General features: G+C 32.4%; 3 protein-coding genes across 4 annotated transcripts; 2 read left to right on the forward strand and 1 right to left on the reverse strand.

The window, feature by feature from the left end:
• The first annotated feature begins 777 nt into the window (after positions 1–777).
• LOC113798814 (uncharacterized) lies at positions 778–7,704 on the forward strand. 2 transcript variants are annotated; one of them, XM_075824558.1, is made up of 3 exons: positions 778–827; positions 4,561–4,870; positions 4,931–7,704. In XM_075824558.1, the coding sequence occupies exons 1-3, from the start codon at positions 793–795 to the stop codon at positions 7,403–7,405; spliced, it is 2,820 nt and encodes a 939-aa protein (XP_075680673.1). In that variant the 5' UTR covers positions 778–792; the 3' UTR covers positions 7,406–7,704. The 2 variants fall into 2 exon arrangements, with proteins under 2 accessions (XP_075680673.1, XP_027205205.2); XM_027349404.2 differs by lacking the exon at positions 778–827 and adding an exon at positions 2,979–3,348.
• A 256-nt stretch (positions 7,705–7,960) lies between these two features.
• AQP (aquaporin) lies at positions 7,961–9,093 on the forward strand. The gene is made up of 3 exons (XM_027350021.2): positions 7,961–8,470; positions 8,535–8,755; positions 8,811–9,093. The coding sequence occupies exons 1-3, from the start codon at positions 8,088–8,090 to the stop codon at positions 9,002–9,004; spliced, it is 798 nt and encodes a 265-aa protein (XP_027205822.1). The 5' UTR covers positions 7,961–8,087; the 3' UTR covers positions 9,005–9,093.
• Aladin (aladin WD repeat nucleoporin) lies at positions 8,810–11,171 on the reverse strand. The gene is made up of 4 exons (XM_027349998.2): positions 10,981–11,171; positions 10,578–10,928; positions 9,573–10,518; positions 8,810–9,517 (listed from the first exon to the last, which is right to left on the reverse strand). Exons 1-4 carry the CDS (start codon positions 11,092–11,094, stop codon positions 9,021–9,023), a joined length of 1,908 nt encoding a protein of 635 aa, XP_027205799.1. The 5' UTR covers positions 11,095–11,171; the 3' UTR covers positions 8,810–9,020.
• Between the last annotated feature and the right edge of the window lie 227 nt (positions 11,172–11,398).

Here is an 11,398-nt window from a genome sequence, read left to right on the forward strand (position 1 = left end):
TCTTCCATCTTTTTAAGGTATCATTAAAGATACAGATTAACATTTTCATTACATTCCCAGTACATTTGTCTTGGCATATATTTTTTAAAATTAATTTTATATTTTAATTAATATTCATTCATAATAATAATTTTTTTATAATAGAATTTTGATGAAATTTGAAAATCCAAATAAATCAAGGTTGTATTCGACAAATGTCAACGATTTATTATGATTGACTGAAATATTATACATAAATACTATTGTTATTAACTTTTAATATTTATTATCATTATCATCATCATTGTGATTCTAAGATGTGAACGAAAAAAATGGATTCAGATTGCTTATTATAACAGAAAACGAAACAGAGCAATCTATTTTTGGTCATCCTTCAAACATTAACACTGGACATTAGACTTATGCACACCTTTTTTTTCATCATCAAAAAATAGATTTTTTCATAACTTTGGTTTTTAAAAAAAAATCGAACATCATTTTGGGATATCCAATCAAGATAAAAATAGATCGAAAACGATGAAATTCAAATATGAAACGAATGGTCAGAGCATTTTTTTTGATTCCCCTCGTTGTGAATGAAAATGATCATAGTCATATTTATGTGATGGCTATGATCATTTCCATAACATCTAAACTGAATCAATGAATTGAATAACTATGCTCTTCTTTTTTCTCTCTTTCCCCCATCATTCACTTAGCATCGGTCTTGTTTTTCTTCCAAATAAATTCGAATCAAAATGATTCGATTGCACACACATCATAATATTATTTTGATCATAACAACAACCTGAAATGAATGAACAACAAGAGCATTTGAATCACGAAAGGTAAAGAACAACCAGAAAAAATCTATTTTCAGATTTCTTGTTCCTTTTCCCATCCTGTAAATACTTTATTGCATTAGCTTATGTGAGCATGTGTAAATCAAGTATAAATCTAAAATAATGAAATCATTTTGTGTTGTTGTAAAAAAGAATCTGATTAACGAAAAAAAATTTATCTAGCCGGTTTGATAAAGTTCAACCCTTTGTTTGCTTAATATTTGATAATAATGATAACATTCAAATTCAATCCGAGACAAAATAATTATGGATCGACCCATTGACATGACTTGACTTTCTGAATAATAATTGAATAAATCATGATAAATGAATGAACTGTCACAAAACACAATTGTATTCATCACACACAAACAAATATCCATGAAATAGAAAAAAAAATTGCATTGTCTCATATTGAATCAATGGTGAACTTGACTTTCGACAACAAAAAAAAGTAAAAAGAACATCAGCAAATATGTTATATAATTTATAGTCTAGTGTGTTTTCTTCTCATTTCAATTTTCAAATATATATTATCATCATACAATTTCATTCATTCTATGTATTCCATTATCTTTTATTTGGATTTAACTAAATTTAATTTACCTTAAATATTCAACTTGGATTATTTGATAATTTCGTCTTAAAGATTTTTCCATTTTTTTGACTATATTTATTTATTATAATTTTGATGGCAATTTAATCCCTTAAACACGATGATATTTTATGAAAAGCAGAGAAAATCTAAATGAATAAGTGTTTCAATATAAATAAGAAAATAGACATTGCCAGTGAAGTAGTTTTTAATTGCGAAAATAAAATACATGTAAACAAAATCTTCATAGGCCAAAATTAGTGCCAAAACGAGTTAACGGAATATTAATTAGCTCTTTTTTCATCAGGCTATTGATTGATTGACTCAAACGCTAAAATTGATTTGACTTGTTTTGAATTGCATATTTATTATTAGCGTTTTTTTCTTGTTCCTTTTTGGTTTACCAACTTAAAACAGCCTAATTCATTTCAAAAATTATGTTATTTACCATTTCTGTCCGATAAAAAAAACTCGATTATCGATTATTTTTATTCATCATTGATTTACGATTATATCAAGTTTTTCTTTTTCATTCGATTTAAACCTGACTTTCACTCATCTGACATTTGAAATAGTTTATTGTATATTCGGGTGATGATGATGATTTCAATTTTTTTTATAATTTCTCCACAATCACTTGTTGAGTTTATTTCTTTGAAACGGGATAAAAAATAAGATGAATCCGGTTTTGTTTTTGTTTTAATACAAACTACAACACGAAAAAAAAGTTAGAGAGTAATGTGTATCTAAATATATTGAAGCAATTTTTGTTTATAAATATAATAATCAATTTACATTAATCCATAATTTCAAATGATAAATTCAATCCAATATGACACACACACACACTTCGAGAAAAACATTCCCGATTAACCTAAATTGTGAAATCAACCGAAAAAAATGAAATTTTATTTTACTTTAATTCAATAGGAATTTATAATTATTATGATTTATAATGGTAACCGGTGTTCCGGTTACTGCACAAATAACGATCAACAATAACAGGATTTCATTAACAGTTTATATTTATTTATTAATGGAGAAAAAGACTTATAAATTTTTTTTACTTTTACACATTTGTCATTTGGTTTGAATAACACTATAGTCCATGAAATTAATGATGATGATGATAATCAAGAATTTTCTTTTTTAAATCCAAAAAATGAAATATTTTTTTCTATAAATGACCATTTGTGGAACACAAGACAAGATTGATGATTTCATTTCGTCCATTTTTCTTTACATTCAATTTTCTCTAAATGTTTTTTTGTTCTCTTTTTTTCGTTGGAAATTTCATTTTTTTTTTTTTTTGTAAAACATCTATCTAGCCAATAGGATCATCATCGTCATCATGATCATCCGAAATCAAGATTGGTGAGAGACAATAAATAATGTTTTAGTTTGAACTAAGCAAACTGAAAGGAAAAAAAAGAGAACGAAAGTTATTTGAAAATTAAAAATAAAGAGATTTTGATGGCTGGAATATTGCGGTCGAATCAAGTCAAGTAAGTCAGTTTAGAGTCAGTTAGTGATTTGTTATCCATTTCATTGGTTTGTTAGTTTGTTTTCTGATAAAATAATTATGATTCTGATGATGATGATTCGATTTTATCATTCATGATCATTATCGAATCATAATTATTGGCAAGCAAAAAAAAACAGATTCAACTCTAATTTTACATTTCTTGTCCATTCATTAAATCCATTCGGTACCATGATGGTCAATGGTATTCAGTGAAAATAATTTTCTTTCTTTTTTTCTCCAAACATCAATTTGATTTTGTTTTTAATACGATACAATTGTTTCTCCTGCTCTGTTTTTTTTGTCTATCATTTGTTATCATCGAACTTGAATTAGTGTGTCGACTTCATTAAAGAAGAAAAAATTTATTTCAAGAAATAAATAAATACGACAATGGTTATTCATCAAAGGTAATATTTAAAATAAAATAAAAAATATTTTGTTTTTAAAATTTGACATACATTTCCACAAACGTAATTGAACCGTCGTAAAAAAGATATCATTAGTTCAATGTTACGAAACAATCATCATCGATTTTTTGTTGTTTGTTTTGAATGAATGCAAATGTGTGTTTATTTATGTGAAATTTAAATGAAATGTTCTGATCAACAGCAATCCTAAAAAACAAGAACATAAAATCATTACTCATCGAAAGGAACCTGTTTTTTTCTTCGGATCCAAAAATGATTCATCATTTTAAAGTGTAATAAAACAAGTCACAATAAACAAACACAAAAAATTCTCAATTCTTTGATTTTTCAATATAATCAATATTTTTTTGTTTGTTTAAATGTAGTAATCTCTCTCTCCTCTCATCTATCGTATATATCTACGTTAGATTTTGTGTTGTTGTTGTTGTTTTGCCATTACGAAATCTGTTCTTGTTCGTGTTGCCTCCCTTTTCAATTTCATTATCGATGTTTGTTTGTTTTTTTTGTTTTGATAAAATATGTGGACTAGAAAAAATGAAGCCACGTTCATGTGTGTAACAGAAAATATAATCGATTATAAGAGAAAATTAGTAAATGCTTAAGAAATTAAGTGAAAGCAAACAAGATTGATAAACAAAAGACGGACAATACGTAATGGCAATTATTAAGAAAGAAGGATTTGTATATAAAATCATCAATAGAAACAAAAAACGGAAGTTTAAAATTCAATGCTGACAGGGACGTTTAAAAAACAAAAGTGAAATAATAATAAAAAACAAACTAATACTTTTGACTAATATCTGATTTGGTTAAAACATGGTTATCATAAATGTAAAGAAACATTGAAGAGATGGTTGTTTTACGGTGCTTCCGTAGTATATCACGTTTTTTGTTGTTGATTGTGACACATATCAATCAATCAATTTCCAATCAATTCATCGATTATTCTATCGATTTGATTGTTGCTCGTTTTGTACATCCGTCATTTAATGTTATTGTGAATTTTATTACACACGTACAACAATTCAAATTGTGTTGAAAGTTTTTAATTTGTTTTTTCTTTCTCTTCGCTTGAAATTTTATGGTTTTAAGAGATTTTCAATATTTATGTCAATCAATCCTCAGCGTTTCCTATATTTTTTTGCCGGCATTTTTTTCATGTAATTGTTATTTTTTTATTTATGATTGTAGATCATTTATGAACATGATACCTCATCGGACACAATTCATAATTATTGTGGCCATTCTTGCTGCCGTTATCATTGATTCATCGGCCAATAGCCAAGATTATAGTCATCATCATGATAGCAAAAATGACGAAATAGTGAGCTTTGAATTGCCCACCGATACTGATACTCATAATCATCAACATAATCAGCAACAATTAAAATCCCAGCATCAACAACCTGAAGTATCGCCACCGGTTAAGCGACAAATTTCAAATAATCCTAACTATCAATATTATAGCTTTGAGCTTCCAAATACAAACACAACGAATTTCGTGAGTTATTAGCTAGGATCCATTTTCCATATAATTTTAATATTTCAATCATTTTAACAGCAATTACCACCTGTTGAAGATCATTTTATTCATTATAAGCAACCACAATCACAGCCATTACGTGAACAATCGCAACCACAGCCTGTTCATCGTCATCATTCACCACTTCCTAGTAATCACAATCAGCAGCCACAACAACAACAACAATCACAATATCAGCCACAGCCACAATATGTTCAATCTCAACCAAAGTCAACCAACTATCAAGATCAATTCAATTCGATTCGCCGTTATCCACAATTTCAACAAAATCAGCCGTTGACAAATAATGAGCCATTGATTTCTGTCATTAGTGGTGCGAATCAATTTCATCCTTCACAATCGGTCTCATGGAATCCACCACCAACTCATTTTCTACCACCACCATTATCGTCGCAGCAATCATCTTCAGCTCTGAATTCCGCTCCACCAGTGCTTGATACGATCCGTAATGCTCCACAAAGTTCTTCACAATTATCATTTGTACCATCATCATCACAATCGAATCCCAATCAATTTAATGGTCACCTTGTTGATTCTTCCAACAACCAACGAACAAATTCAAGAAGTCAATCGCAATCTTTTCCTTCAACATTATCTCCAACACAGCCAAGTGAATCTTCCACACAATTACCATCAGCATATCCATTCCAGTATGAAGATTTGCAATCGAATAAATCGCGTATTAATTTCCGACCAGGTGATCATAATTTATTGGCACCGCTAGCCGAATCATCACCACCAGAATCGACACCGTTACCAAATCGTTCAACAGTGCCACCATCGTCAACACCGTCTTCTGTTCAAAGTACAAGCAAAGCATCTAATAGTAGCGATCATAAAAAAGATGATGTTGTCATCTATTATTACTATTATTATGATGACGATAAAAACGCTAAGAATGATCCTAATAATGGACTTGATGCCATTCCTTCCTTAGAAGGATTTGATGGTGGTGTTAGCGGACAATCACAGCCATCGTCGCAATCACAATCGAATGTTGGCAAACCACCTGGCAAAATTGTTGTTAAACAACCTGGAGATTCTCCAATTAAGATGACAGATCCACATTCTGGTGCCAACGTTAAACCGCTTGATATATCGGCTATTTTGAATCCATCTGCTCCAAATTCAGAAAATAGACCGCCTACTCAATCTCAGCAGTCACAATCATCGACACCCCCTCAAATCCAACAAACGCAACCCCAACAATCACAGCCTTCTATTTTGCCACAGATAACGAATCATACGAATCTTGTGTCGAATATTTTCCGATATGGAAACCAACAGCAACCACAATCACCATCAACATCTACTTCTCAAGCTCCTCCTCAATTACCAACACATTTTGAAGCAGAAAAGATTCAACCACATCCTATTGAAAAATTACCTGAACCCCAAATACCAACAAACACTGCAGCCCCAGCTTTGGTATCACGGCCATCAACTTCACAACAATTTTCACCTACCAGTTCCGCTCGACCGCGATACACAACCACCACAACGACTACGACAACAACTACCGCTATGCCTAGTACTGCTGAAGCATCAACTACGACAGAATCTCCGTCACGTAGGCGTTTCGGCAATCGCCGACCTGGATTTGGTGCACCAAACCGTTCCACTCCATCATATCGAAATCGATTGTCAACTACGACTACCACAACTACAACCACTCCAGCACCACAACGAACATTTACACGTGCTCCTCCTGTTAATTTTAATCCAGCCTCAGTTAATATTCGCCGCAATCGTCCATTAGCTAATAATCGGTTCCGTCGTCCACAACGTCCGGGATTCGGTTCACCCGTCAATGATGAACGTCATTCTGGAGATGATCAACATGGAAATGGTGATGGCGGAGAACAACATCACTCTTCGACTTCTACAACTACTACAACAACGACAGCCGCACCATACCGCACAACCCAGGATCAATCGTCAGCTACACCAAGACGATTCGGTAATCGTGGTCGATATGGTGGACGAGGCAGTTATCAACCGCAACCAAGCACTGGACGACAGAATACAGAAGCGCCATCAAGTACCACCGAAACTGCTTTACAATCAACAACAAAACGTCCAAGCGTTTATGCAAGCCGTAATCGTCCACAACTTCGTGGTGGTGCTGGTCGATTACCTTTCCTTCGAAATAGAAATCGTAATCAACCCGAAGAACAACCAGCTATTTCATCTACAACGGAAACACCTGTAGCGGCTTCTGTTTCTGCTCAATCAGACGACCAAAACAATTCAGGAGGAAACGATGATGCAGCTAGTGCGGCTGCTAACGAACCAAGTTTACAATCGGGTGGTGATTCCGATTCAGAATCACAGCCTGCACCAGGTGAACCATCTTCATCATCATTGCCATCATCATCATCAACTGAACGACCTAGAATCGGCAATGGACGACAGCGACCTACACTGTTTGGAAATCGACCAAAGCCAAATCTATTCGGAAGAAGAGCTCCAACGCCGGCTCAAAGTGCCTAAATTGAAATATTACAACAAACTGAAAAGCCATTCCAATTCATTTTATTTATTACTATTTTTTTACGATTTGGATTTTTTTTCACTGGATAATATAATTTGCTTATTTTTCAAGATAATTATTCATTTGTATTTATTTTTCAGATTTTCATGTTTCTGTACAAAAAAAAATAAGATTAAAAAATCAACCAAATAATCGAAAAATATATTTGAATCATTCATATTTAGATTAAATATCTTCGAATGTATTTTTCTAATTCAATTTCAAAATAATAATAATAAATTAAGTAGATCTATTGTGATTTATTTGTTTTTTTCAATGTCAAAATGCTTGGAATCCTTCGATTGATAACTAGGAGATTGTTGTGTTATAAATAGACTTGGATAGTGATTATGTTCATGGCCATGAATGCAAAAAATATCATTAGAAATAGACAATAATAATGATGATGAACGTATTTTTAGTTTTGCTTCCAGTCAAATATCGTTTTTTTCTATATATACTTATAAAATAATAATCAACAATTGGATTGTACCCAAAAAAAAAAAAAAATCAAACTGTTGTTTAATTGTTTGACTAAATCATCCTGGTATGATGAAAATTTTTATTAAAGAATTCGGCTAATGATAAAGATGTTGCCCATGGGAAATGAATTGTGATATTTTTTAGCAGCTATCGCCAGAAATGGCTATACAAATTACGATCGAAGATCATTTTATACCATATTTAGTTTTAATTTTCAATGTGTTAATAGTATATCTTGTTCGATCAATTTCAATTCGCATTCTACCTTCTAGCATTTATCAAATTGTGAATGAATTAATTTCAACGATAGAACTATGTGCCTGTTGTGCTGAACTTGGACCAGTTTGGGAACTACATGGCAATTATGGCATAGCTATAGCATTATTTTTCCTTTGTGTTTGGTGGTGCCAGGTATGGGGAGATGCAGAAGCCTGTCCTTGTGGTCCCGTCGAAGAGATGTTCATTGCTGGACGATCAATTACTTCACCAGATTTGATGAGAAAATTATTTGGACAATTATTAGGAGCTTGGCTTACCTGGAAGTAAGTGATCCACATAGAATCGAAATCAAAATTCATATAGTATGTAAAATTTGACTATGTTTAGATATACCTCTTGGATTTGGTGTTGGCATTTGACCGAACAGCATCATCATCTTCATGAGGCTCCATGTGAAGCATCTTTATATGTTTCACCTTTATACGGTGCTTTAATCGAAGGTCTAATCACATTTATTAGCCGTATCGTTGCGCTTGAATCTGATAATTGGAATCATTTCATGTCAACTGTAGCTAATTCAATGACAAGTGTATTACTTGTTTTATTTGGTAAATATAAATCAACCATACAAAATCATAATAATCAACATATAACCCAAAATAGCACTTAATACAACTGGCGGTTTTTTCAATCCGATATTGGCTTCAGCTTTGATGATCGGCTGTAAAGGTCATACGTATTGGGAACATTTCCAAGTTTATTGGTTTGGAGCTATGATAGGCAGTTTGCTGGCTAGATGGATACATGATAATTTATTAGATTCAACCAAAATTAATAAAAACAACAAATATGATTGAATTAATGTAAAAATTTCTAATCGTAATGAACACGTGTTGAATAAAGTACAGATCGACGAAAAGGTGTTGATGATGAGGAAGTACAAAAAGATTTTGTTTTCTCTGATTGTCTTAAGTTTTTGCAGCCATCAGGTTGTGGTGATTGAATCAAACCATTACCATTCGGTTGAAGCGATGAGGAAATTGAACATCGATTTAAAGAGAAATCACCTGCCGGACGAACAAAACTGGATTCATCGAAACTGGTGCACAATGAAGTAAGCGAACGAATCGATTCGTTTAGTGAGCGATCATTTTTGTTTGAATCAGCTTCTAAAGGTACATGTGTCACAATCCCATTTGACCAACAAATGGTGATCAAGCAACCAGGATCAATGTAATTATCATGAAAATTCATCAATAAGCATCGGACACTTAGTCCTGAAGTAAATGCAGGTTTAAGAATGCGAAATGGTCGAATGTTTAGGCCAGGATTTAAATTCGTGTTGAAAATGGCTATTGCCTTCAAAGGGTCTAAAAGAAACAAATATAAAATTATAAATTTTTTTCTTTTAATCAATTTTTTTACCATGAAATGAAACAACCAATTTGGTGGATTTGGAATCCCAGCACATTTGGCGAATGATTGGCATAAAAGTTATATCATTCTGATCAAAGAATTGTCTTGTGTCAAGTACTAATGTACATTTATCACTGGAGCAGCCACCCACGTCGTCAGCTTCGGCTTGATCATAAAATGTTAATGCATAGACTTTTGATGATTGCTTGGGCACGAACAACAGTATCATTCCGTTTGGTCGTGACCATACCGCCGTTTGACAGAGCTGTTGATTGTGTTCGCATGGGAATGTCCAAAATTTGTAAGACCACTTTATCGATTCGAATACACAAATTGGCTTATGGCGCACGGTTGTCAAAGCCAACAACCGTTGTCCATCAGGAGACCACTGTAGCGAAGTCAGTTGTGGCAAATGAATCAATGATGAAAGTTGTTTCATTCGAATAGATTCGATTTTTATCAATTGACATTTATCATCGAATCGACATAAAGATAGTGAAGCATTACGGGGAGAACAACTAACCAACATGTTGCCATTCATATTGAATGCCAAACTAGTTATTGGACTTTGTAAATGTGTATTTACGATCTGTAATGAAGGCTGCTGTCTTGTTGATGAAGATTCTGCTTTGACTAAAGCTGGGGATGATTGAGCAACATTCGTCGAAAGGCATTCAAAACGCCAAATGAGTATTTTATCTCGACAAGCTACAACCAATACATCATCTAATTTTGGATGCCAACACATTGATGATATTCGTCTTTGGTGAACATTTTTTACACATGTTATATGATTCATTGGTCGTTTATGATCGGCCGAATATACATAAATAAGATCATTTACCAAGGCTAATGCACATCGAAGCGAATTAGGATGCCAGACAAATGTACGCACTAGACCAGATTTCCACTCGGGATTCAAATTGAATTCATTTAATAGATCATCATCAGAGTACTAATGAAGGAACAAACTATTAATTAATCTTTAAAAAAATTGATAAAATTATTAGTTACCTTATCAAATGGATAAAAATACAGATGAATTGCAAGATATATGGAATGAATTTGTAGAATGACTAAGGCAAATATGTATGACAATAACAGACCATAGTTCGTAACATTAGTTGGGTAACCAGATTGATTGTCATCACTTTTTGGATTTGATTGGCGGTGATGTTCATGATACAATTGTTTAATGAATTTCAACATACAAATGAATCCTTTGGTGCGATAATGACGCAACAGACGAATAAAAAGATTTTGATCTGTTCGTTCAACAAATATATCACGACAAAGATGTTCAGGTGCCAATGCTGGTTTCACAATCTCGTCATTTTGAATTAAAATTCGAGGATATTTTTGTCCCTGTTTATAAAAATTGTCATTATCGGATGATAAAAATTAGTGATATACTTACCCTATGATTAATGAGATCGGAATCGATAAACGAATCATCAATCAAAATCTCTTCCATTTTGTCAATAAAACTTTTTCGTGTATGTCGTTGAATTTTTGTTGTCAGCTGAAACATACATGCGATTATAACACGCCGGTTTCATCATTAGTCAAAAATTCAAGTAAGAATTTATAAAAGTCGCCATCTTGAGTCTAAAAAAAATAAAAAATAATTATTATCCATTATCAACCCATGTTGACCAATAAATGTGGAAAAAGACGTTCGATTTGGTATTTCCATACCGCTATCTCTCGAAAGAATTTCATTTTCCCACCCTTTTTCTCTTATTTTAGAAAGTAGAATCCTAATCAACGTTGTTAACAAAATAATTGACTCACCCTACCTTCGCCAATAATTCATGCTACTATCCATAATTATC

This window comes from Dermatophagoides pteronyssinus, unplaced genomic scaffold (genome assembly GCF_027571235.1).
Source record: "Dermatophagoides pteronyssinus isolate colony J.1.1.1.1 unplaced genomic scaffold, Derpt_VIB-CSIC_2022.12 sq0002, whole genome shotgun sequence".
NCBI lineage: Eukaryota > Metazoa > Arthropoda > Arachnida > Sarcoptiformes > Pyroglyphidae > Dermatophagoides > Dermatophagoides pteronyssinus.

What these genes read in the sequence shown, in the direction of transcription:
- AQP (XM_027350021.2), top strand. Translation starts at nt 8,088, where the DNA reads ATGGCTATACAAATTACGATCGAAGATCATTTTATACCATATTTAGTT. An exon ending in GGAGCTTGGCTTACCTGGAA is followed by an intron (nt 8,471 to 8,534) that starts GTAAGTGATCCA and finishes GACTATGTTTAG; the next exon opens with ATATACCTCTTGGATTTGGT. An exon ending in TGTATTACTTGTTTTATTTG is followed by an intron (nt 8,756 to 8,810) that starts GTAAATATAAAT and finishes AACCCAAAATAG; the next exon opens with CACTTAATACAACTGGCGGT.
- Aladin (XM_027349998.2), bottom strand. Translation starts at nt 11,094, where the DNA reads ATGTTTCAGCTGACAACAAAAATTCAACGACATACACGAAAAAGTTTT. An exon ending in CCGATCTCATTAATCATAGG is followed by an intron (nt 10,929 to 10,980) that starts GTAAGTATATCA and finishes TTTTATAAACAG; the next exon opens with GGACAAAAATATCCTCGAAT. An exon ending in ATTTTTATCCATTTGATAAG is followed by an intron (nt 10,519 to 10,577) that starts GTAACTAATAAT and finishes TTCCTTCATTAG; the next exon opens with TACTCTGATGATGATCTATT.
- LOC113798814 (XM_075824558.1), top strand. Translation starts at nt 793, where the DNA reads ATGAATGAACAACAAGAGCATTTGAATCACGAAAG. An exon ending in GAGCATTTGAATCACGAAAG is followed by an intron (nt 828 to 4,560) that starts GTAAAGAACAAC and finishes TTATGATTGTAG; the next exon opens with ATCATTTATGAACATGATAC. An exon ending in ATACAAACACAACGAATTTC is followed by an intron (nt 4,871 to 4,930) that starts GTGAGTTATTAG and finishes TCATTTTAACAG; the next exon opens with CAATTACCACCTGTTGAAGA.